General features: G+C 36.5%; 1 protein-coding gene across 1 annotated transcript; it reads right to left on the bottom strand.

Annotated features, from left to right (window-relative positions):
- Positions 1-2000: 2000 nt before the first annotated feature.
- Positions 2001-26425, bottom strand: anxa4 (annexin A4). The gene is made up of 13 exons (XM_039664385.2): positions 26284-26425; positions 24883-24937; positions 14720-14807; positions 10390-10484; positions 9249-9362; positions 6791-6881; positions 6589-6668; positions 6347-6403; positions 5387-5480; positions 4712-4807; positions 4570-4628; positions 4360-4482; positions 2001-2285 (listed from the first exon to the last, which is right to left on the bottom strand). The coding sequence occupies exons 2-13, from the start codon at positions 24889-24891 to the stop codon at positions 2226-2228; spliced, it is 966 nt and encodes a 321-aa protein (XP_039520319.2). The 5' UTR covers positions 24892-24937; positions 26284-26425; the 3' UTR covers positions 2001-2225.

Raw genomic sequence — 26425 nt, 5'->3', positions numbered from 1 at the left:
ATAATTTATTTAGTTGAGATAACTTATTATTTTGAGTTTCTGATGATTAAATCAATCTCCTTCATTGTTTTAACTCACTTTTTCCAGTTCAATCAACTTAAAATTTTAAGGCAACCCAGGTTACTTACTTTTTTAAGTTAAACCAACAATATTTTTTTTACAGTGTAATCACAACATTTTTTCTTTTGTCAAATCAACTTAAATAATTAATTTAGTTCAGATAACATAAAATTTTGAGTTTCTGATTATTAAATCATTCTCCTTCATTGTATTAACTCACTTTTTCCAGTTCAATGAACTTAAAATTTTAAGGCAACCAGGTTACTTACTTTTTTAAGTTAAACCATCAATATTTTTTACAGTGCAACTTTAAAAAAAATCTGAAATTATTCCAAATTCACTACTAAATCTTGGGGAAAATAGAGATGTATTTATGCTGTGGGCCATCATTAGCCCAGGATAGCTTTTTCATCACACACACACACACACACACACACACACACACACACGCACACGCACACGCACACGCACACGCACACACACACACACACACACACTTGTTTGCTGGCATCATGGCTGCCATTATCTGTCTGTATCAGGCACTTTCTATGAATTTGTTTCAAATAAATTGGTCTTAACATTTTCTGTGTAGGAATATTTAAATACAACAGGGCTGGGTGCATAAGTTTGTCATAAGTTTAAACATTTTAAATTAACTTGTTTCGAGTACTTTTCAAGTAATTATTTTAAATGACCAAACTAAAAAAAAAATCAAGAAAAAAAGGATAAACAAACTAACAAATAAAAGTCATTAAATTGACATTTTTGGTTTAGTATTTATTGCTGGAAAAATAACAAATATTCAAACAGTGTTATTTTAGTATCATTGAGATACTATTATTTTTTTTATTCATATTTATGATTTTTATTTTAGTTAAAGGTTTAGTAATTTTGTTCTGTTTATGTAAGTTTTATTAGTTTTTTATAATGACTCTTTCATTTTTAGTTACTTTAAATTTGGCCTCAAGCTCATAAATGACAGAGGAGAACTGGCCCCCGACTAAGCCTGGGTTCTCCCAAGGTTTTGTTTTTTTTCTCCATTGGGTCATCTGATGGAGTTTTAGGACACCATCGGGTCACTTGATGGAGTTTTTCAGTTCTGTTGCCTTTGGCTTGCTCAGTTGGGGATATTCAAATTAAATGACCCATCATACCATTGATCAGCTCTACCAAACTTGGATGTCTTTTTTCCAGTAATAAACAAACACTGTTAAGTTGTTTTGAGTGATACTGTGAAGCAGCTTTGATACAATCTGTATTGTGAAAAGCGCTATATAAATATATTTGACTTGACTTCAGTGCAATAAGCTACACTAAATGAAAATAAGAAATAATGCCTTGGCAACTAGTTGAAATAAATTAAGTTGGTCAGTTAAGTAACAATTTATATTTTTAGTTTTAGTTAACTTTAATAATTTCATTATTTTTTAATGACCAAACTACAAAGAAAAAGGATTTAAATAAATAAATAAATAAAACAAAACAACACTTATTTTCAAGTCATTCAGTTTTTTTTTTATGTCAGCATTTAGTGTGTATTGCTAGAAAAAGAACAAATGTTTTTTAAAACTGTATTTAAATATGTCCAAAAATAAACTACAGAGATTGTAATATTTTGTGCACAGTGCCACTTAGTGGTAAAAGTGTAAATACACTGCTTTTTGTCAGTAATTTCCCCATAATTCTACCAAGCCTCATGTGATTCATACGCTGCACTTGATGAAATTGAGGCATGTGAGACTTCTAGAAAATAGTTTCTTATGAGATCTCATATGCCGATGCAAGCAACCATGAGCAATCAGTATGATTGGGACGAGTACACAAAGATGTTGTACATTAAACAAATTATACTCTGAATAATTAAGCAAATGGACCTCAATGAGCGTGCTGAGATTAAACAAATATCCAGAAGACAACAAAAGATCAATACAGTCAATATGGGCTGTTCTTTTCTCGCTTTATTTATTTGACAAACTCCAAGATGTGCCAATCTATAAAGGGCTCCCATAAAATCTAAGGCAATAAAAAAAAAAAAAAAAAATCACAAATCTCATTTAGAACGTCACTGTTTGCTTTTAATTGGTATTACAAACAAGGAATGTGTTTGAAATGCGGTGGCCAGGCGTGAGGGAGAGCGTTTCACACTAATGAACGTGCCAGATGTGTTACTTTTCCCCTCCGCACAACTCCAACAGGATCTTACGGTAATCGCCCGATGTGTCCCCCTAGAAAACAAACAGAACAGGGTTTCACCATGGGTTAAACCAGTGGAGTGCTTGTGTCTGTAGAAAACAGTGTAAAAACTGTACAAAAAAAAAAAATAATAATAATGTAACATAATAATATAAAATTACTATATAAACAAAATCATATTTTATTACATTATAATATACTTATATATTTTTTACTCTTTATTATATTATAATAATTTTGTACAGTAGCTGCCGAGTGTTTAAGATGGGGGGGGCCTCACATCAGCATGATCATATTTGAGGGTCTGTGGCATTGAAAAGATTGAAAACCACTGGGTTAAACATTAGTATTTTATACCGCTTTTCCGCTTCCGCTCGGCTTGGCTCACTTACATTTACATTATTAATTTAGATGACGCTTTTATGTAAAGCGACTTAAAATTGCTATATATGTCAGAGGTTGCATGCCTCTGGAGCAACTAGGGGTTAAGTGTCTTGCTCAGGGACACATTGGTGTCTCACAGTGGATTCGAACCCGGGTTTCTCACACCAAAGGCATGTGTCTTATCCACTGCATCATCACCATCCCTTGTGGTGGTGCCACTTGTGGCGCTTTTCCACTGTATGGTACGGTACGGTGCGGCTCGCTTCGGCTTGCTTTAATGGTACCACCTCTGTTGAGGTTCCAAGCGTACCCTGCCGATTCTAAAATGTGATGTGAACACACTGCAGATCACTGATTGGTCAGAGTCAAACAGAATCATCACTACTAGTATAACTGTATTTGCGAGACATCAAACCTGCTAGATTTAAATAGCCATTAACAGTCACCGCTTAATCACCTGTTTTAAAACTACTTGCTTGACTTGCTTGAAGAAAAAAGAAAAAGAAGACTTCCAAAAATTTAATAGCTAAATCGTGGTCAGTGGACGAAGTGCAGACTTTCCTCTCGTTGGTTGCCAAGGAGCGGATAAACTATAACGGTCAGACCTTATTTTGGTCGGTACTCCGGTCAGTATGGTCAGTACTAACTGCAGAGGAAAGCAAACCGAGCCATGCCGTGCTGAGCCGAGTCGGACCATGCAGAGGAAAAGCGAAGTGAGTCGAACCGTACCAGCAGTGGAAAAGTGCCAAGTGTGTGTGTATATCTGGAAAATTAGCTAAAATTTAAAGTTTGGTTTGGCTTCATTTCTCACGGATTGTTTTAAAGCAATTGCAATATATGTTGCAGTGTTGTAGTCGAGACCACCTAACTCGAGTCCGAGTCGAGACCGAGACCAAAGAGAGTCGAGTCCGAGTCAAGACCGAGTCCATAGAGAGTCGAGTCCGAGACCAGAGACGGTCGAGTCCGAGTTGAGACCGAGACCAGTGAGGGTTGATTACCTAATTTACTTTTATTTACTTAGAGAAATCCTTTTTTTTTTACTGAATTTACTTAGAGTTTAATGATCAGTTTAGGGTAAAAAGGCCACATAGTAGGTGGTGTTAAAAGTAATTTTATTACAATTTGTCATGCGCAGTTGCACACTAGAAAATCCCCAATTACTGGGCGTGTCAATCAATTTAAAGAAATATTTTATTAACATACATTAATAATCATGAAAAATATTTTGAATTGAACTCGAGTGGACTCGGGAATAAGTCCGAGTCCTAAAAAAAAAAATGTTCGAGTACGAGTCAATTCCGAGTCCAAATGCACACGAGTCCATGACAAGACCAAGACCATTAAAATATGGTCTCGAGACCGAGTCCGAGACGAGTCAGAGTCTCGAGTACTACAACACTGATATGTTGTTAAAGGGACTCAAAAACTAAAATCATTTTCTTTCAATTTCTAAATTCAATTTCTTTCTTCTGTTGAACTCAAAAGTCTCATTGACTTTTATTTTATTTTTCATACTATGTAATTTAATGGCGCCAATCAATTGTTTGGTTACAAACATTCAAATATCTTCTTTTGTTTTCAGCAGAACAAAGAAATTCATACAGTTTTGGAACAACTTGAAGGTGAATAAATGATAACAGTTTAAATGTTTGGGTGAACTACCCCTTCAAATGGCTTTTGAGTTAAATTAGTCAAATGTCCTCAGTGAAAGCTGTGTCCCACCTTTATAAAGGAGTGAAGGGTCTTTCCATACATCTTCAGGAACTCCGCTTTAATGTCGAGCATATCGATCTCGGCGCGAGCCACCATGATCCTGATCAGCACGCTATCTGTGGTGCCTAAACCCTAAGAGAAACAAGAGACACGATTACTTTAGCACTAGCCATGCCCCTATCATGTGCAAATATTAGATCAATTGGTGTTTTAATTTACCTTCATTGACTTGTAGAGCCTTTCAGCGAAAAATGCCGGCTTGTTTTTTATGCATTTCACTGCAAAGGTGAACAGACGCTTTTTTATTTCCAAGTAGGCAAACCAGAAAAATGACAGAAATATTGCAATACTCACAACTGACCTATTGCCAGAAATACATCCTCTAGGGAGCCGGACATCTCTCTCTTAATGCTGTCTTCAATGTCCCGTCCAGAAATCTTCTGATACTCCTGAAACACTGGCAAAAGAACAGGGCTTGAGAAAATGTTGGATGTAATACTGCAGCGTATGTAAAGAAAGTATGTGTGAAACAATAATGCAGTGATGAAGGTTTCAAACAATAGTACTGGCCGGACAATTTTGTATGTTCAATTCAATGACCTGCGTCTAGCCATCATAGTAATAAACATTTAGCATTTTTAAATAAAATAATGAGTTAATATAACACATAATTAACATTTTTTTTGTCATTTTGCAAAATATGATACTTGGCAAATAAATGGATCATTTTACCATTTTATTTCACTGAAATGAAATAAATTAAACATACACATAATTATATATATATATATATATATATATATATATACATACACACTAGTAAAATAAAAATGTACTGCACATAATTTAAATTGATTAGATGTGACAGAATGAGAAGCAGGCCTACAGTATGTCAACAATGTCACCACAGAGTGGAAGTAATGAGTCTACTTTATTGTTCCAGGGTTATTTTCCCATGATGTTTTATGAAGGTTACATAAGAACGATCACATAAGTGGCAAGGGGGATTGCTGTTATTACGTGGTGGCACAGATACCTCGGAGTAAGTGATTTCTGTTTCTCACACACAGCACAGTGAGGAACTTGACCTCGTCTGTTCCCCATCGAGCTTCGCCCGCCTCGTAGATGTCCTATTGTATAAACAATAGAGAACTTTACCTGAGCAATTTGCTTTTTAACCGTTAATGATTAATAAACATGAGAATGTCTGTTGTGTGTCTAAGGCTGAACCACACACAATAAAAAGCAGCTCACTGAATGTAGCCAATACAGAAACAAAGCCATGAATCATTGTAAATATGGAGAATAGAGCAGCCCCATTCATTTGAAGTATTTGCACATCTCAGCCACACATAAAAAATATAACTATGTCACTGTGTTAGATAAAATATCAAAGCAAGTGTTTACTTTATGGAATGGAAGGCAGCAAAAGAACACTTCACAGCTGCTGAATCAGCGCGACCAGTGCCATCCGAACAAATTCATTTAATGAATCAAATCTTTTGGTGAATCAAAAACATACAGTGCTACCACCAACATAGACTGAATCCCAAACAAACAACTCTTATGACCCGGATATTTAAGTCATGCCAAACACATGACTTAATGAATATGTTATTTGTATAAGCTAATCATCGTACAAAGTTGTAAGGCTTGTGAGGTTTTTTGCTGGTTGTTGTTCATGTCGGGTTTTAACACTATGGGTTTTATCAGTTGTATTTTATATATACTGTAAATATACAGTGTATATATATATATATATATACTGTATATATATATATATATATATATATGACTAAAAATGTGTTAACGAAACAATTAAGGAACACGAAATGAGGAATTCAGGTTGATTGGGACACTTTTTCCCATCATCTCAATGGAAAAAAGTGTCCCAATTAAACTCAATTTACCCTATTTATGCAAAACCTGTTAAACCACAAAAATCAAACATGCTCATTAGACAAAAAGCTACAGCCAACCACGTCAAAATCTTCACCTTTGCATCCTGGACAGCCTGAGCCTCATCTACCTTGGTGCTCTCGTCACGGCCAGCCTGTAAGCAAAGCAGAAAAGACAATATCTATAAATCCAGCATGACAAACCATCAGGGGTCACGCCTGCCCCGGCCGGACACTGTGGACGGTGAAGGTTTACATGGCAAACAAAAGAGCAGATAAGTAAAGGCATCAAAGAATCTTCTTCAGAAAATAAGATAACACAGGCAATTTGTTTATTTACCGAGAGTAAAGACACCAAGACCCTCTGGAACATCCCAGATGTGTCTCCGCAGATATCATCTTCAAGACTCTTGTCATTCACTGTGATGACGTAAGAAAAGTGAATGAAAATAGTGTAATATGGGAAGAAATATATATGTTCACAGTATATATTTCATAATGGAAAAGACTGTCAGTTTCCATCCATAAATCTTAGCATGTACCTCTCTTGTAAGTAGCAATGATTTCCTTAACCTCGGAATTGGTTCTTGAGGCCAGTATGTCAATAAGACAAGCCTCCTCCGTCCCAGCACCCTGGACACAGGGAAGAGAAGAAAAGAAAATGAAGAATTCACCTAAAGCCATCAATACACAGGATAAGTTCATCTGGAATATTGCTGATGAAGGTTTTTTATAATGGTAATATTATGCCTATTACCATTAATAACTCACACAGGTCAGATGATGTGTCAAGTGTTTCCCTGTTATGTTGCCAAACAACATGGCCAAAATGTTACACTGAGTATCATTATCTTGTGGAAAGATTGCTATCAATTTAGATTTTTGTGACTTTTAATAAAAAAATAATATATAAAGTTATTTTATGCATTTATATATTATATTATATTGTTTTATTTTTATTTATTATATTAATTAATTTGTTTTATTTTATAAATAAATATTTTATTTTATATTGCTATATGTTTTATATATGAAGATCTCCATGATTGCATTTCATTATAATATTATAAACATAAATAAATATTCTAATATATAATAAATATACATGCATAATATGTATCCAAAATATAAACATACAGTACATTATAGATTATATATGCCATGGTCAACAAGATTGCGATGAATTCAGATTTTTGTGACTTGATAAATAGCTTAAAACAATACAATATTCTTATATAAGTTTTTTATTTATTTATGTGTTTAAAAAATATTGAACACAATTGTTAATCTGTAGTTGTTTGTGAATTTTTTGAGTACAAACTGAATATGAAACTGCATATAACAGTTTTAATTAAAAGTGAAATTTTAAAATAGACTGATGATTTTTTGTAGTATTATTCATAGTAAATTAGAACGCATACAGTGTACCACATAATTTACATGTTAAAGGTATAGACAAATACAATAGGAGTTGAATTAAAAAAAATGTCGTGGCTCTACCAAGATTTATAATGAGAGTCAATGGGTATAATTTTTATATATTTTTTTAAGTCCATCAAAGCGCATCCATCCGTCATAAATGGATCGATGGATGGATGGCTGGGTGGGAAAGGGGCGGGGGTTAATAAAGTCCTTCTGAAGTGAAGCAATGTGTTTGTGTAAGACAAATATCCATATTTCCATAACTTCCAAATCTTCCAATAACTGTATCGACTAAAACAACACGCAAGTCGACTTACGCCAAAATAGTAACCCTCGAATTATAGGCTTTTAGTCTATAAAGTTTTTAATCACGGATGGATGCGCTTTGATGGACTTAAAAAAAATATTTACCCATTGACTCCCAATATAAAACTTGGAAGAGCCAGGACATTTTTTTATATAACTCTGATTGTATTAGTCTAAAAGAAGACCAATGGGCTATATGCACGCATAAGTTCCGCATTTGACGTAAGGATGCTCGTCCATTTCCGGTTGTGTAGATTAAAGCGGAGGAAAACCGGAGAAAACGGGATTATGGCGGAGTCTTCAATATTTACTGTCCTCCCGTCTTTGAAACGAAACGTACATACGTTTAGATGTAATTTTATATATAGTTATGTTTATTTAATATAATTTTAAAAAGAAGCATAAACACAACGAGGGGTGTCTGTTTTATCTGTTTTTGTGACTAACGTTTCATTAGTATAACCATGGAGTATAAAATTCAATATAAATTCTCGGTATTGCATTGGACTCTATGATCGGCGGAAGTTATCGAGCATCCTTAATCCTTCACCGGAAATAACGCCGTGCATAGAGCCCATTGTGATGATCTGCGGCTGGAGTGCCCGCTTGAGCCTCTGGGGGGCACTCCTTCCTAGTTTATTGTTTCATTCATGTTTTACCCTGGACTGATTATGGTTTATTTCATGCACCTGTGTTTTATCATCTTGTTTAGTTCACCTGTCTTAAGCCCGAGTTTCCCCTTTGTTCGGGGCTCAGTATTGTGTGTGTGTGTATAGTGTCTGACTGCTTCTAGTGTTTTTCTAGTATCTCCTAGTTTCCTTAGTATTCCCTAGTTTCACGGTTCCTGGACTCTCTGCCTGTATCTGGTCTTCCCGTTTGCCTTATCCCTGAATTGTTTGATTGCTGATCTGGACTGCTTACCTGGTTTTGACCCCTGCCTGTTTCCTTGTACCTGTCTCTGGATTCTCCTCTTTAATAAAGCCTGCGTTTGGATCACCTCTGTTCATGTTCCATGTGCAGTTTCATGACACCAATGACTTTAAGCTGAGTAAATCATGGGCTAATTTTTATTTTTGGGTGATGCTATCCCTTGAAGTACAATTATGCATTTTTAAATGATGGTACATGTCCAAAACCCATACAACCATGCAAAATGGTTAGCAAGATGATTTTACCAAACAACATATTTCAAACCAAACAGAGAAAGAAAGAACATGGTCCCTGATTTTGGAAATAAAGCACAGTACACTTCCCCCCTCTACCCTCACTAACCTTGATGGCGTTTCTCAGCTCATATGCGTCGTACACCGGGCCGGGCATCATCAAGCCGACCACAACCACCTCAAAGTTTCCAGTGAGCTCGGACTTCAAGCAGTCAAGCAGTTCCTGTTCAAATATACTCTTATTTACCACATGCTTTTAAAAATTTCAGTGCTGAAAACCTTAAAATTAGAATATTTCCTCTTAAACACATTCATTCATGCTTTAGGCCATACGGTTACAAATATGACATCCCAGAAGGAAAGAGAAACAAATGGAATTGGTGTTGGGAAGTGGTGATTTGTTGAGACAGCAGACCAGCAGTGAAATATCTGCTGTAAGTCTCCAGAGGGAGCTGCGTGGGGAAGGCATGTCGAGTCCACGAGACCGTCCTGAACACTGTCCAAAACTTCCCCCACAATGACTCACACTTTCTTGCTCTACACAGAGCGCTCTAGTCACTCAAAGTTTCCAATAACATCAACGCATCAAGCCCTGACTGTGACTTTCACTGACGGAGTTACAGAGGGTTTACCGATTAATCGATAGGAAGTACAATAAAGAGCTGCATTCCACATAGTCGGTTAGATAACAGTTATAAAGCAGGGATGTCTCCTGAAAGACACCGTTTGTAAATTGCATGGACTCTCTGTTCCCTCAGTGTGTATATTATTGACCTGAAGAGTTAATGATTGAAGTCGACAGCATCTGTTATCAGTGACACATACTCTGCTTTGTCTATCTTCATTCCGGCTACAGAATCATCAAGAAATGTCAACACTGTTATCTAATCACCTCGTAAACCATGTGTTTAATGTAAAAACAAACTGATGGCTGCTCACATCGTCCCTGCCATTAGGACCTTCCGCAAAGATAAGATAGCAACAACAAGCTTCCATATTTTAGTCAAGATGCTTTTAAAAGAGCGAGCAAATAGAGTGATTTTTTTCTTCTTCTCACTAACATTCAGATTTTAAAAAAACTAGCTAGGTTAGCTGCATGGTTTCCTTAAAAAAAACATAGATATTGATAACACTTTCTCTGACAAGCAGATGCGAAGATACCTGTTTTCCTGTTTGTTTATGTGACATTCTGCATAAAACGCATTGAAATGAGAGAATGATGGCTGTTAATGAGACAAAAAGTATGTTACCTTTCCCACGCTTTGTTTGAAAGCTTCCTTGATTTTTTGTCTTTGTGCAATAGTGCGATGAGCGATGACCTCGATGATAGCTGCCTCGTTGGTTCCTGAAAGTAGTTCATTTCAAGAGACAGTTAATGCAAAAATTAAATTATTTAACCATTTTGAGACTATCAGCATAAGCGGATAACTGCATCCTTTTCACCTTTTTCATCTTCACCAAAACACATTGATAATGGATAGTGTGATTTTTAAAGTGATTTTCAATTTGATATTTGATATATATACAGTCATGAAAAAGAAAGGACACCCTTTTGAACTGAGTTTTAAATATCAGGGCATAATAAAAAAAATCATCTGGTTGTTAGCAGGTCTTAAAATGAGGTAAATACAACCAGAGATGAACAACAACACATGATATATTACATCGTGTCAAAGCCAAAAATGGAGAAACAAATGTGTGTATTTATTATGTGTAACAAACCAAGTACAACTTTTGATTCAATTGCTTGTAGAGCAATCTTTAGCAGCAATAACTTGAAGTAATCATTTTCTCAATGAATCTTTGTCCACTCTTTTTAAAAACTTTGTGGTTTGCGGGCATTCGTTTATGCACAGCTCTCTTAAAGGTGCATTGCGCAACATTTCATGTTAAAAATACCAGTTTTTCTAACCCATACATGCTTAAACAATTGCCTGATGGGCTGAATGAGCCCTTCTCTGATCACTGCGATTGCCTCTATAATCCTGTACAGTAAAATAAATAAGAGGGATTCGGGACGGATTTGAGACTGGGCATGACGTCATGCGCGTTCACGCTCACCTGGCTATGTCTGTAGGGTGACCACCCGTCCCGCGTAGCACGTGCGCGCACAGTGTTTGAAGCCCAATTCATGCGTCTCGCAAATTGAGACCGTGTCACGCATAATCAATGCTTGCTCAAAAAAAAAAAAAAAAGTCGGTCACTTTATATCCTCCAGACCCAGGCAGCCAAACGTTGTGCCTGAACACGTTCACGTTCATGAACTTGTTCATATTTTGGGTGAACTGAATGTATTGTTTAACTGCCTGTCCTGATGAACGTGTGAACGCGTTCATTCTGGTGTCTGTGAACGCACGCTTTCTCAGTTTAACTTCGTTTAATGGGGTGCCAGATTTCTATACAGCCTTCCAGGCGAAAACCCGGCTAAAACTCACCCTAAACAGGGCTCAATATGTAGCGAAAAAAACACCCAATCTGGCAACACAAGACACCAGTGTCGCACCGCGGCTGCCGTCGACAAAGGCGTCGTATGATAATTTAAACGGATTTTATAACGAGGTCGGTGAAGATGGGAAAAATCTTACATCTCTTTGCAAACTTTGAACTGAACTAGTTCATTTTAAAATGTGTGAACTGAAATTTGATCTAGTTCATTAAGTGAACTTCCCCAAAACTGGTTGCCACTCCCACGTGACCTGCTGACTAGTTTGATGTCAACTTTTTCATTGTTGTCATGACAGCGCACCTTCTCGTTCCGTGAACCTCTGGAGTTGTGAGTTTAGACTTTTTTTTGACTTTTTTTTTAAACTGTTCCTGTGGTGTTGAGCAACTATAATTCCTGTTAATCCTATAGTTTTATATTTTTATTGATTTAACATGAATTAACTGTAATAAAAAATAAATAAAATTAAATAGCTAAAGTAAATCGTAAGTGGAAGTGCATCTGTCAATTCATTGAATGTTCAAAATATTCATCTTTATTTAGAAAAAAATACACATTGGTTGGCCTATTCATGAGCATATATTAATTACACATGTTTATAGGGAATAGGGCATTATTAATGTATGTGCTAGGTATGTGCTTTTTTTTTTTTTGAACAATTAATTATGTACAAACAGTAAGGCAATAGTAACAATTCTAGATATGGATAAACCACTATCAGTGAGTCTGCCCGTGGGGTGGTATGTCTGGCAGGTTTGTGTATTCGCCGCCATTCTCCGGATCAGCGAAGACAACTCGAGCGACACAACTTTAGTCAACTTTTGACAAAAGTAGACGATGGATTCAAAGAGGCCGGCTTGTAGATCATTCCAAACCCCAACGCAAACTCCACGTAAGACAAAGAAAATAAAACTTGTGTCTTGTGCCAGGTTTTGGAATAAGACGAGAGTCAACATTGGGAAGGCTTTCACTAAATGAAGAGATCCCCGGTCTGCTCTAGGGCTCAAACGGGATCCTATACAAAGTAATAACTTATATTGTTCATGAACATGTTTTCATAATAATACAATCATAAGTGGATACAGTAAGCACATAAAACAGTTCAACATGGAGATAGATGGAAACAAAAACCGAAGTTTTCTACTACCCCCGTTTTCCCCTCACACATAAGAGTGTAATTTACTCAAATGCCTTTCCTTTCATATATTTAAAATGACTTGCAGATTTATAACTTTATTACCTCTAAAGACATTATGACTGTAACAAAAGATGTGTGCAGCTGAGGGCTGATGCTCCTTTGGTTATGAACTGCTTGTGCAAGCGTGTGTGTGGTCCTGATCCATGAGCGTGCACACCTCTGGCTGCAGTTTTGCTTGTCACCAGAGGGGGCATAGTTCTGCAAAAACTCAGAGACTTGGCCAGTGCAACACCTTGCTTCTTTTCTTTTTCTGGTGTAGATTTTCAGCTGTGCTTGGGATCATTGTCCAATTTATAGTTGTTGAACAGATGGCCCCACCTGACTACTTAGGTTTACATAGGAGTTCATGGTCGACTGGTCCAGGTCCTGTGGCTGCAAAACAAGCCCAAATCATCACCCCTCCACCACAGCGCTTGACCGTTTGTTTGTGCTGATATGCTGTGTTTGGTTTTTGCCCAAACGTGGCACTGTGCATTATGGCAAAACATCTTTACTTTTGTCTTGTCTGTCTGAAGAACATCATTCCAGAGGTCTTGTGGTTTGTTCAGATGCAACTTTGCAAACCTCAGCCGTGCTGCCATGTTCTTTTTAGAGATAAGAAGCTTTCTCCTGGCAACCCTTCCAAACAAGCCATATTTCTCCTGTCTTTTTCTAATTGTATTTTTATGAACTTTAACAGTTAACATGTTAAGTGAGGCCTGTAGAGTCTGAGGTCACCTTGGAGTGAATTTGCTGGGACGTCCACTCCTGGGAAGATTGGGAACTGTCTTGAATGTTTTCCACTTGTGAATAATGTTCCCCGCTGTATGGACTTCGAATTGTTTGGAAATGGCCGTGTAACCCTTCCCAGATTGACGGCAATAACAATTGCTTCTCTAAGATTATTGCTGATGTCTTTCCTCCTTGACATTGTGTTAATACACACCTGAATACTCTAGACCAGCAAACTACCAAAACTTCTGCTTTTATAGAGGTAATCACAATTACTGATGATCAGTTAATTAAAGGCATTTGATTATCAGCGCCCGACTGCTACTTACCCTCCTAATTCCTAAGGAGCAGTAAGGGTGTACTTAGTTTGTCAACCATGGCTTCTCCATTTTGGCCTAGTTTTTGTTAAATAAATAATGGCATGGTGTAATATGTCATGTGTTGTTGTTCATCTGAGGTTGTAATCAATTAATTTTAAGACCTTCCAAGGACCAGATGATTTTTTTATTACGTCCTGATACATAAAACCATAGAATGGTTTAGACCATAGAATAGGGTGTCCTTTCGGTTTCACATGACTGTATATATACACACAAACACATATATATATTATTTTTTGTTATTATTCTGGAGAACTTCCCATTTTGTTTTCATGTTCTATGGAAGTGATTGCACAATTTTCATTTCTGCATACAGTTTTGACATTTTCTGAATTACAAGCTTATTTGTGTTTAGAGTATCGGATTACACGTTAGCCTTAAGGCCTCAGGCAAGATATCACATGCTTGATTGTAAAACTGCAAGATATATTTCTTTTTTTTCCACTTTTGACACTTTCAGAATTATATGTTCACTGTTATTTATAGTATACAAATTGCATGTTTCTCATTACTCACTTTAGGCAAACAAGCGACTCTGTGAATAACAGCGCCATAACAGTGTGAGTGGTGTTTTGTAATGTTTCTCACACTAAAATCAGCTGATGTCCATTAAACTAGAAAGCAGCATTCTCATCATAATGCCAAGCTCTAGTCTAAACCGATGAGGAAACACCTTTTCGGGTGCAGGACAAATACCAGAGATTTTTTTCCTGTTATATGAGGAATTAATGCTTAGACATCATTTAAAATGCAAAGGGATGATTTTCATTTTGTTCAAATGAGCAGAAAATGTGATCATGTAAATATGCTCATCTCGAAGTCCGGTTCTGATTTGGCTGATCACTTACCAGCTCCTTTCATAGCACCATAGATTTTCTGGGCATCTTCCTCTGGCTTGAAGCCTGATGCCTCAGTCACGGTTCCACGGTTGCCCAACTACAAAAAGAAGATATAACAGCAACTTTACACAGAGAAGTGTAAACTGACACTTAATTTAGAGTTCCTGTCACAGGGCTGCTTGACAACTCACATATTTTTAAGATCAGATTGTGTCAAAGAAAAAACGTGTTAAAAATGTATTTTAGACTATCTCTCAATCTTGGACATACAAAGTTTAGGGTCGCTAAGATTTTTTTAATGCTTTTAAGTCCCTTCTGCTCACCAAGGCAACATTTATTTGATCAAATATATAGTAAAAGAAAAATCCAATTGCTTATAAAAATGTATTACAATTTCAAATAACTGTTTTCGGTAACACTTTATTTTACGACCCGCAAACAACTGTGTAAGTACACTGAAATTACGGTGTACGTTTCTGTAATTATAATGAATTTCCGTGTAGGTATAAGGGAACAATTATGTTAAGTTTGGGGTAATAAAGGGGTAACAAACAGATATATACAACCTGCAAATAACTTTGTAAGTACACTGAAATTACAGTGTACGTTTCTGTAATTTTAGTGTACTTCCGTGTAGTTGTAAGGGAACAACATATTAAGTGGGGTAATAAAGGGGTAACAAGCAGATATACAAGCAAATTATTTAGTTAAAAAATAACAGGTACCTATTCTGTTAATATATTCCAGGCAAAAATTGTATGTCTGTTGTTTATAAAACATATCACATTTCTGGCAAAATATGTTCTTGTGCAATGCTACAGGGTAATTTTGATATCTGTGGGTTAAAAATTAAACACACACACACACACACACACACACACACACACACACAGAGGCGTAGCAAACTTTTGAAAAGTGTGGGGGATGGATGTGTCATTTAAATTTGGGCATGTTACGTAGACCCCTGTCCCTCTAGGGGGGTTCGGGGGCATGCTCCTCCGCAAGAAAATTTGGTACATTTTAAAGGAACACTCCGACTTTTTGGGACTTTAGCCTATTCACCTTACCCCCCAGAGTTAGAAAAGTCCATACTAGGGTTGTAACGGTATACCGGTACGGTACCTGTTTATCGCGATATTGACATATACGATTATCATATCGTGCACATTTGCTTATCCGCGGTTAAAAAAAACAAACAAACAGAATTCACCTGCACTGCCGCATGCAACTTCTTTCAGCTTGACTGCTTACTCCATATCCGTACAGCGCTGAAAATGTCCGAGACAGGGGCTGCGAATCTCTATCTCCCGCCAAAAAAATAAATAAAATCTGCAGTATGGGAATATTTTGTAACTTATATCCGAAAAACGATAGTGATGTTGTCCTTGAAGATGGATATCCAGTTTGCAAGATATGTGGACGAAGAGTGGCTGCAAAAGGAGTAAACACGTCTCCCATATTCAGGAACACCATCCCTCCGTGAAGATAAAGGCTATTCATAACTTTTATAAGGCCATATTATTTCTGTCATGCTGAGGGAATCCCGGTCTGTCAAAAAGACGCACACATGCGTCTTTTTGCGTTACAAAACAGATGCCACGTAAAATGTGCGATTTAAAAAGATAGATGGATAAATAAAGCAAAATATAGCTATGCAGTAGCCTAAATCAAATCGCGATGTGCGTGTCTGTGAATATACATAGCAAAAAGACTGGTGTGCAAGCCCCTTCTATATTCAGCGTGTCTCTGAATGAGCAGCGCCGTTTCGTCTAGTAGATCTAGTACACACTCAAGTACGCATGACGCTCATGGTTTTTAAAGCTGTCTCAGCCACTACGAAGACGTGAACACATGAACATATCTAGACAGAGAACACTTAATGTGCACTTTATAATTATTTTTTTAAAGAATAATCATCAAATACACTGACTGAAACTCATAGGTGTTCAGTAGGCCTAGGTGTTAACGCGGGGTTAAATGTAACACGGACCGTTTACACAGTTCGTCAGGATCAAGCAGGCTGTCTTTCCGCTATTTTTCTCTTGCTGCCAGAAGACGGTCTCCCGCGAATTTGCGGAAAGTTTTGATTATTTCGTGAAGATACTGGACAAAGAGTGTTTTGACACCATGAAAGTAATTTTTTTCATCATAGGTTTTTTTTCGGTTTCTGAGTTGGGTGTATACGTTTCCAAATCTAACTTTATATTGCCTTAATCACCGTCTTGTTGAGACACCCCTCGCTGCAGCCTGTAGCACGATGACGTAGCTGGATGGTCCAATACGTAGTGGATGGATGTGTGTTTTGGTGACGTCATTTACGCATGCGCAGTGCCGATCTCTGATTATAATTCGAATGCATTGGTTTTAAGTGATATGTAAGCTCAATATTGTACTGAGATGATGTTCAAACTGTGTAGTATAATACTGTTAAATAATTATAAGTAATTATTGATGAATAAGTAAGGAAAATGCTAAAATAATAACAGCATGGGGAAAATAAATCTTTTAATAATAAACTCGCATTTATGTTATACATTCAGAATTGCGAGAAAAAAGGTCAGAATTCTGACTTTATAGCACACAATTGCGACTTTATTTCACGCAATTCTGTCTTTATAACAAGCGATTGAGGCTTTATTTCACCTAATTCTGTCCTTATAACATGCGATTGAGGCTTTCTTTCACCTAATTCTTTCTCTATAACATGCGATTAAGGCTTTATTTGACCTAATTCTGTCTTTATAACATGCGATTGAGGCTTTATTTCACCTAATTCTGTCTTTATAAGATGCGATTGAGGCTTTATTCCACCTTCTGTCTTTATAACATGCGATTGAGGCTTTATTTCAAGCAATTGTCTTTATGACATGCGATTGAGGCTTTATTTCAAGCAATTATGTCTTTATAACATGCGATTGAGGCTTTATTTCACGCAATTCTGACTTTATATCTCACAATTCTGAGAAATAAAGTCTGCGAAAAGTATACTCGCAATTGTAAGGAAAAAGTCGCAATTATTAAAAAAAAAAAGCTCTGAAAATAAGAGCTTCGCTCGTGAAATGTATTCTTGGAAGATCAACGATTGTTCACCAACTCTCTAACTAGGCCTATGAATTCTTAATGTGCAAGTGCCATCAGCGTTTATCACAGGATCGCGTTTAAAGTCTGTTTAGAGAGAACGGTGTCATCCCCTAATTTAATAACAAATTATCATTTCGACAGAATCAAAACTAACTATAGCTGTAAAATAACATTATTCACGAACCGCTATAAAGCAAAAACAATCTGTTACATTAAATTAAAGCTGCTTTGAAACAATCTAAATTGTTAAAAGCGATATATAAATCAAGATGACTTGACTTGACTAGTGCGCATGCGCGCGTTACAGGGTCCAACACGTATTGGACCGTCCAGCTACGTCATCGTGCTACAGACTGCAGCGAGGACCTCTTGGTCTTGTTGGCTCAAACATAGCACCGTTTTGAAACATGTCAGCAATTCCTAGCGACTGTTAGCTAGGTTTAAAATATGTAATACACAGCGGGGTTAATTCTAACAGAGTGGTACAACTAAGCCTCCAAGTGTACAATGATAATCAAATGAAAACGGAGCCACACAACTTTTCAGGTTTGAGTAGCCTATACATTTAACTTTGTTAGACGTTCACAAACAATGTTGGGATTTAAAATGTTTAAAATTTAGTGTTCTATGAATGATAACTTGTTTATTTATTAAAAATATGGCCTGTTATTAATGCAATAAACCCTTTAAATTTTTATTTTAAGCTAATTTGTATTATCATTACTGTTATTATTAATAATAATAATAATTGTACATCATGCAGCTGCCACACACAAATCTAATTTAATTGCAATTACAATATTTATAATTTTATTTATTATTATTTATTGCAAAACTATGCAGCCCTTTTCTATGTCTCTATCCATGATATTGATCCATAATAGAAGGATGATTGGATGAGGGATATGTATGGATATCTGTCTATACAGATGCACAAACAATATCAAACTATACAAATAAAATAGTACTGAATTATGTGTGTTACACACAAGTGTTACAACTAACCCCTCTGTCTGTTACAATTAACGCCGCATATGGGGTAAGTTGTAACATTTGCACTTCTGTCACTTTCAGTGCAACTGTACAAAAATGGTAGGTCCTAGAAAAAAACGTTAAGTGTTCATTTGTAGCAGAGATGTGCATGTTGCTTGTGTAAAAAAAGTATCAATCTAACCTAATTATTTTTTAATTAATTGAGCCAAAAGCAAAAAGCGTTAGGTTGTGCCCTGCTCTCCCCTACAACCTGGAGAAAAAAAAGTTTGGTTTAGCCTATGACTAAAATATATATTGTGTATAGTTTTTTTGTCCATGTTTTAATTTATTAAACTTCTCTTGTGTATAGACAAACTAAAGTTGTTACATTTTATCTGATTGCATTCTCAAAAATACATTTTGTATTCAATCACAGAATCCAGACCAGTTATTTCAGACAACCCAGAATTTCTGAGGAAATAAATATACATTTCATAAAGACTGAAAAAAACTTTGTTACAATAAACCATGTTCAACCAAAGACAATATCTGTTTTTATTCATTTAAGGGCCATTGTAGCTGATGCTGATTATAATAATGATAGTTTAATATCGTATACCGTGAAACCGTGATATTTTCTGAGACGATTATCATACCGTGAAAATCTCATACCGTTGCAACCCTAGTCCATACATACCTTTTTCATCTCCGTGCGTGCTATAAGTCTGTTTGACGCACCCACCGCTAGCCTAGCTTAGCACAAAGACTGGATGTGAATGGTTGCAGCTTTCATACTGATCCAAATGAGTGGCAAAATAACGCAAACGTTTTCCTATTTACATGTTGTGGTTTGTATAGTCACAGAGTGTGCAAATATCAAGGCCATATGAGACACAGACATCTTTTGACCGTATAAATACTATATTTACTATACTTCTGAAGGGGAAACTGCTACTTGGGCAGAGTGATAACAATCACCTGAGACGCACCGTGACGAGGAGCAGAGAGTTCGCTTCGCTCAGCGTTGGAATAAAGAGTCAGCAATTACTAACGTTAGATAGAAAAGCATAGTTTATCATGGGTGTTTGCTTTATTGTATGAGCTGTGACAATAAACAGGGGAGACCAGGTAATACAGTACCATGTTTCATTGATTTCCAACCAAAAACGCACCCAGATTTATAAATATCACATGAATAAATAATTATTATTACAGGAATCAATATATTTTAAATGCAGTTTATTAGCTGAACCAAATGTATTCAACAGTAGCCTATATAATATACAGTATTGCATTACTATAGGATAGAATAAGGGGAAAGTAATAGCACAAATTGTTTTTGCACAATGAACTCACAGCCTATCGTACCCTTTTGCACGCTCAAGTTCGTTATTTCCATGGTTATTTCAAATTTAGGCTAGGCGCGCAGGGTGCAAGTTCAACGCGGTGAACGCGCTCGGTTTTTTTTCCCAAGCGCGTCCGCACCGCATCAAGATAAAAACATATTCATACCCTAATCATATAATAGTCTCACTAACGTTACATTAGATCTGGCTAAAGGCACTGTTACAGTAGGTCATCTAAAAACATAACGGAACACTTACCTCAGCCGCAGGTGATCCACTTGTCCTGTCTGTGTTATCGATGGGATGGCCGTATCCTTCAGCACATTATGGTCCGTGTGGCAAATTCCATTTTTTCAAAATAGTCGTCCTCATTGAAATGTACCGAGCAAACATAATGTCCCTTGATAATCTTAGGTGTGTTTGGATAAATATCCAGAGTAAGTTAGCCATTTCTTCATCCAGTCAGCGTTTTTAGTTGGAATTCTGTGAAACATGGTTACCTCCCCTGTTTACAGTCGCAGCTATTTACAATAGAGCGAAAACCCATGACTCTAAACTACGCTTTTACTATTTATAAATTGCTGACTCTATTACCCAAACACCGAGCGAACTCTCCGCTCCTCACCACGGCGTGTCTCCGGTGATGCGGTTATTACGCCGTCAAAGTAGCAGTGCTTCGCCTTCAGAGAATAGTTCCCAGGTTTTATACGGTTAAAAGATGTCTGTGTCTCATTTGACTTTGTTATTTGTACATTATGTGACTATACAAATCACAACATGTAAATAGGAAAACGTTTGCGTTATTTTGCCACTCATTTGGATCAGTATGAAAGCTGCAACCAGTCACATCGAGTCTTTGTGCTAAGCTAGGCTAGCGGTGGGTGCGTCAAACAGACTTATAGCACGCACGGAGATGAAAAAGGTATGTATGGACTTATCTAACTCTGGGGGGTAAGGTGAATAGGCTAAAGTCCCAAAAAGTCGGAGTGTTCCTTTAAGGTTAAATGCATCAATTTGGAGCACATTGAGAGCTCAAAATTAAGAGCTTCAACTGGATTCGACCCAGGCCTGTGCACATTGAACAACGAAAAAGCATTGACTTGTTGCTTACCTAAAGAGGGCTCAAACATCTTTATAGTTATGATATAGAGTCTGTCATTATATTCTATATTACGCTATCAAAATTACAATACTTTTGTCCTAATTTCTTCACTTGTAAGAAATAAACCCTTGAGCTTTTATTTAGGAGAAAACACAGAACACCATGCTGATCGTGTGAGCAAAGAGAGCGTTTTTTTTTTTTTTTTTTTTTTTTCAAATCACGCAGCATTACAAACAGAATGCCTAACGCAAGTCTTGTACTGTTTATCCAAAAATACGAAATATAATAATGAAAACACTGGACATGTCAATAAAACATAAACATAACATCTTCCCAAACACATATCAAGCTTATTTAAAAACCTCGAAAGCATAAACACTCATTCAAAGTACCTGGAAAAGGGAGATGTAAACAACCATAAGTTCCCGCCTCCTCAGCACGAGCTGACCGATACATCTAACACATCAAGAGAGGCGGGACTTAAAGGAACACTCCGACTTTTTGGGACTTTAGCCTATTCACCTTACCCCCCAGAGTTAGATAAGTCCATACATACCTTTTTCATCTCCGTGCGTGCTATAAGTCTGTTTGACGCACCCACCGCTAGCCTAGCTTAGCACAAAGACTCGATGTGACTGGTTGCAGCTTTCATACTGATCCAAATGAGTGGCAAAATAACGCAAACGTTTTCCTATTTACATGTTGTGATTTGTATAGTCACATAATGTACAAATAACAAAGTCAAATGAGACACAGACATCTTTAACCGTATAAAACCTGGGAACTATTCTCTGAAGGCGAAGCACTGCTACTTTGACGGCGTAATAACCGCATCACCTGAGACACGCCGTGGTGAGGAGCGGAGAGTTCGCTCGGTGTTTGGGTAATAGAGTCAGCAATTTATAAATAGTAAAAGCGTAGTTTAGAGTCATGGGTTTTCGCTCTATTGTAAATAGCTGCGACTGTAAACAGGGGAGGTAACCATGTTTCACAGAATTCCAACTAAAAACGCTGACTGGATGAAGAAATGGCTAACTTACTCTGGATATTTATCCAAACACACCTAAGATTATCAAGGGACATTATGTTTGCTCGGTACATTTCAATGAGGACGACTATTTTGAAAAAATGGAATTTGCCACACGGACCATAATGTGCTGAAGGATACGGCCATCCCATCGATAGCACAGACAGGACAAGTGGATCACCTGCGGCTGAGGTAAGTGTTCCGTTATGTTTTTAGATGACCTACTGTAACAGTGCCTTTAGCCAGATCTAATGTAACATTAGTGACACTATTATATGATTAGGGTATGAATATGTTTTTATCTTGATGCGGTGCGGACGCGCTTGGGAAAAAAAAAAACGAGCGCGTTCACCGCGTTAAACTTGCACCCTGCGCGCGGACTTGAGCGTGCAAAAGGGTACGATAGGCTGTGAGTTCATTGTGCAAAAACAATTTGTGCTATTACTTTCCCCTTATTCTATCCTTTAGTAATGCAATACTGTATATTATATAGGCAAATGTATTTACTGTTGAATACATTTGGTTCAGCTAATAAATTGCATTTAAAATATATTGATTCCTGTAATAATAATTATTTATTCATTTGATATTTATAAATCTGGGTACGTTTTTGGTTGGAAATCAATGAAACATGGTACTGTATTACCTGGTCTCCCCTGTTTATTGTCACAGCTCATACAATAAAGCAAACACCCATGATAAACTATGCTTTTCTATCTAACGTTAGTAATTGCTGACTCTTTATTCCAACACTGAGCGAAGCGAACTCTCTGCTCCTCGTCACGGTGCGTCTCAGGTGATTGTTATCACTCTGCCCAAGTAGCAGTGCTTCCCCTTCAGAAAATATAGTATTTATATGGTCAAAAGATGTCTGTGTCTCATATGGCCTTGATATTTGCACACTCTGTGACTATACAAACCACAACATGTAAATAGGAAAACGTTTGCGTCATTTTGTCACTCATTTGGATTAGAATGAAAGCTGCAACCATTCACATCCAGTCTTTGTGCTAAGCTAGGCTAGCGGTGGGTGCGTCAAACAGACTTATAGCACGCACGGAGATGAAAAAGGTATGTATGGACTTATCTAACTCTGGGGGGTAAGGTGAATAGGCTAAAGTCCCAAAAAGTCGGAGTGTTCCTTTAAGGCAGAACAGTTAATCATCAGCCGGACACACTCAAAGCCGGTGTCATGTTTGAGAGGAGACAGCCGCAGTGAGCGAACACACACACACACTGAGCGCAAGAGAAACGGAGGAGTGACTGTAGGAAGGCGTTTGTGTAAAACTGCGGAAAAACGACAGAAAAAGTGCGGGTGTTGAACACTCTCACCGAGAAAAGTGTGGGTGTTAAAACACCCACATCCCCCACGGTTGCGACGCACACACACACACACACACATATATATATATATATATATATATAGTATATATATATATATATATATATATACTATGATAAAAATTAAATTTATTGGCATTTCTTACTAGATTAGCGACTTAATGTTAAGTCAAAATAATTTGTTTTTGCTATGATTTAATTTATACTGTACCATGTGGTAATTAGTACTAGGCTACTACTTACCTTATCCCATTGAATTGCAATGACACTTAAATGTCAGGGCAAATATATTGTGTAATTAAAACGTTTTTTTGTTTGTTTGTTTGTTTTTGCAAATAGTGTTGTTTCGTATTGCTACATAGTAAGTGCGTTTGTTACCCCGTTGTTCTGTGTAGTTACTGGGTAAGTGTAACTCCTGCGGGCTGTAAATTAAAGTGGTGCTTGTTACCCCTTTATTACCCAAAACTTAACATATTGTTCCCTTATACCTACACGGAAGTACACTATAATTACAGAAACGTACACCGTAATTTCAGTGTATTTACACAGTTTTTTGCGGGTCGTAAAATAAAGTGTTACCCTGTTTTCTGTTTTAGTATATTTCAAATCGTAATTTATTCATGTGATGGAAAGCTGAATTTTTAGCATCATTATACTAAAGTCTTCAGAGTAATGCAATCCTTAAAATATCAAAGTGTAATATGCTAATTTGCTGCTCAAGAGACATTTTTTTTTATTATTGTCAATGTTGAAAACCGTTCTGCTTAATATTTGTTGAAATCATTTTTTTCAGGATCCTTAGATGAATAGAAAATTCAAAAGAACAGCATTTGATTGAAATCGAAATGTTTTGTAACATTATAAAATGTCATTATAAATGACCCCAAGCTTTTGAATAGTAGTGTACTCATTCTCTATCATGATGTTTTTCCACAGAACTATTTTCCATTATTTAAAAAATGTACACAATAACTATTTGTCTACAAAACTAATTTGACACATTTAGGCAGAAGCCTTTATATCAAAAGGTTTACAAGATTCAAAATTTTTAATGGCAAAGCAAAATGAGAATTAATGAGACAAAGCAACTTTTATTTTACTACAAATATGTGATAAATTAAATTGCCTTTTAATTAGCTAGCGCATGAATAAACACGTCAGACGTGCTTATACAAATGGTAAATAGCAAGATGACGGTAACAGTATATTTTTATAATGGACTATTTGGGAAATATAATGGTGGATGTGCAATTTAAGTTTAGAAATTTTAAACCTCTATTTACATTCAAAATATTTTTCTTACCGCTGCCATTGTGATGGAGGAAAAGTTTCAGTCTGGAGATGAAGAGATGAGAACACTAAAGGCAAGAAATACAAAATTTTAATGAAAACAGCATTAAAATCATTAAGCAACTTTGCATATAAAACACAAATACATTTTTACACTGTCAAAATTCAAAAGTGGTTTGTTATTCGCCAAGATTTTGAAATCCACAAACATTCATGAAGCAAAAAAAAAAAAAAAAAAGTTTTTTTTTTTCTGTTATCTTTTTGCTAGAATAATTAAAAGGAATCAAGATTGCATTTCCCCAAAGCATCCTAAATCGATCACTTGTGCTAGTGGTTACTGAGATCTACTTGCAAAGCTTATGGGAAACCCAGCCCAGTTTGTTTGGGTTTTGAAAGGTAATAAGGGGACTGAGCTCTTAATAACAGGGTTAATGACACTGTTAAATAAATTATAACTATGGATGCTTCAAGCAAAATGGTTTCCACTTTACTATTCAGCTCATTAAACAGAAGAGGCTCAACCGGTAATTAACAGCCTTCTGCTCTGTATCAGTTTCCCCATTCAAACAATCAACGTACAACCTTTTGTTGCAAGTTTTTGTTTTTAAACCCCAAAAGACCCCATTTAAAACCCAGAAGCAGCTGGCAGTCTTTCAATTTTCACCTTACTGTATTCTAACATGGCTTTATGATGATATAATGCATCATTAAATGATCTTTTAATAATTTATTCAACGTGCCTTACATTCAATGTTGACACAGTTGCAGTGCAACTTTGACATGATTCAGAAACCTCTTTTGATTTTGACTCACACTATTGGAGATGAATTCATTGACATCTACAACATTTCAGTATTTAAGATCTCAGCATCTTTCTATCATTTGCAAATTAGTGCGCAGAGCTCAGAATATATCTCAGACTCAGTTGTAAGATTTATCAACTAAATATGATTCCTCTGAAGAAATTAAAACAGAAACTCTAACGTTTGACACAATAAGAATTAGACTGTTAGATAAGAAATATATTAGATTTTTTCTTTCTTTCCTGTGAGACCAGAAGTAGGTCATTGTCATGTATATGTAAAATATGTGTTGTAATTTATTTGCAATGCAAAGCTCATTGTATTTTAATGAAAGACACATATCGAAGTATCATGTGGAGCTGCTGTACAGTCACGTGACAGGAATTATGGGCGTTAGTGCTCTCGCAAAAACGTTAGGATAGCACTTTCTTTTACAAGCTTCAATTCACGATTACTGCTTTTTTATTTCCATAACATGATTTTCTATTCGCCTATTAAATAAGAAAATTAACGTCTATAAAGTTTCGTTATAGAGCCGAAAGAGACATCAACGCGATTAAGTTTTCACGTTTTGTATTCAATTCTATAAAATTCTGTTCAATGTGTCTTACCTGAAGCGCTGGATTCAACGAGATGCGCGAGACCCGTCACTCTAAATGGATGTGGGGAGATTAGCGGGAATGTTTCGGGAGTTTTGTTGCCAACTTTAATGGGTGTTGGCTTGTGGACTGCTCGAGTCGTGTTACAGTTCCT

Source organism: Pimephales promelas, chromosome 23, assembly GCF_988280905.1.
Source record: "Pimephales promelas chromosome 23, fPimPro1.hap1.1, whole genome shotgun sequence".
Taxonomy (NCBI): Eukaryota; Metazoa; Chordata; class Actinopteri; order Cypriniformes; family Leuciscidae; genus Pimephales; species Pimephales promelas.
The sequence above is the reverse complement of the archived record's forward strand: the minus strand, read 5'-3'. Positions and strand labels throughout refer to the sequence as shown.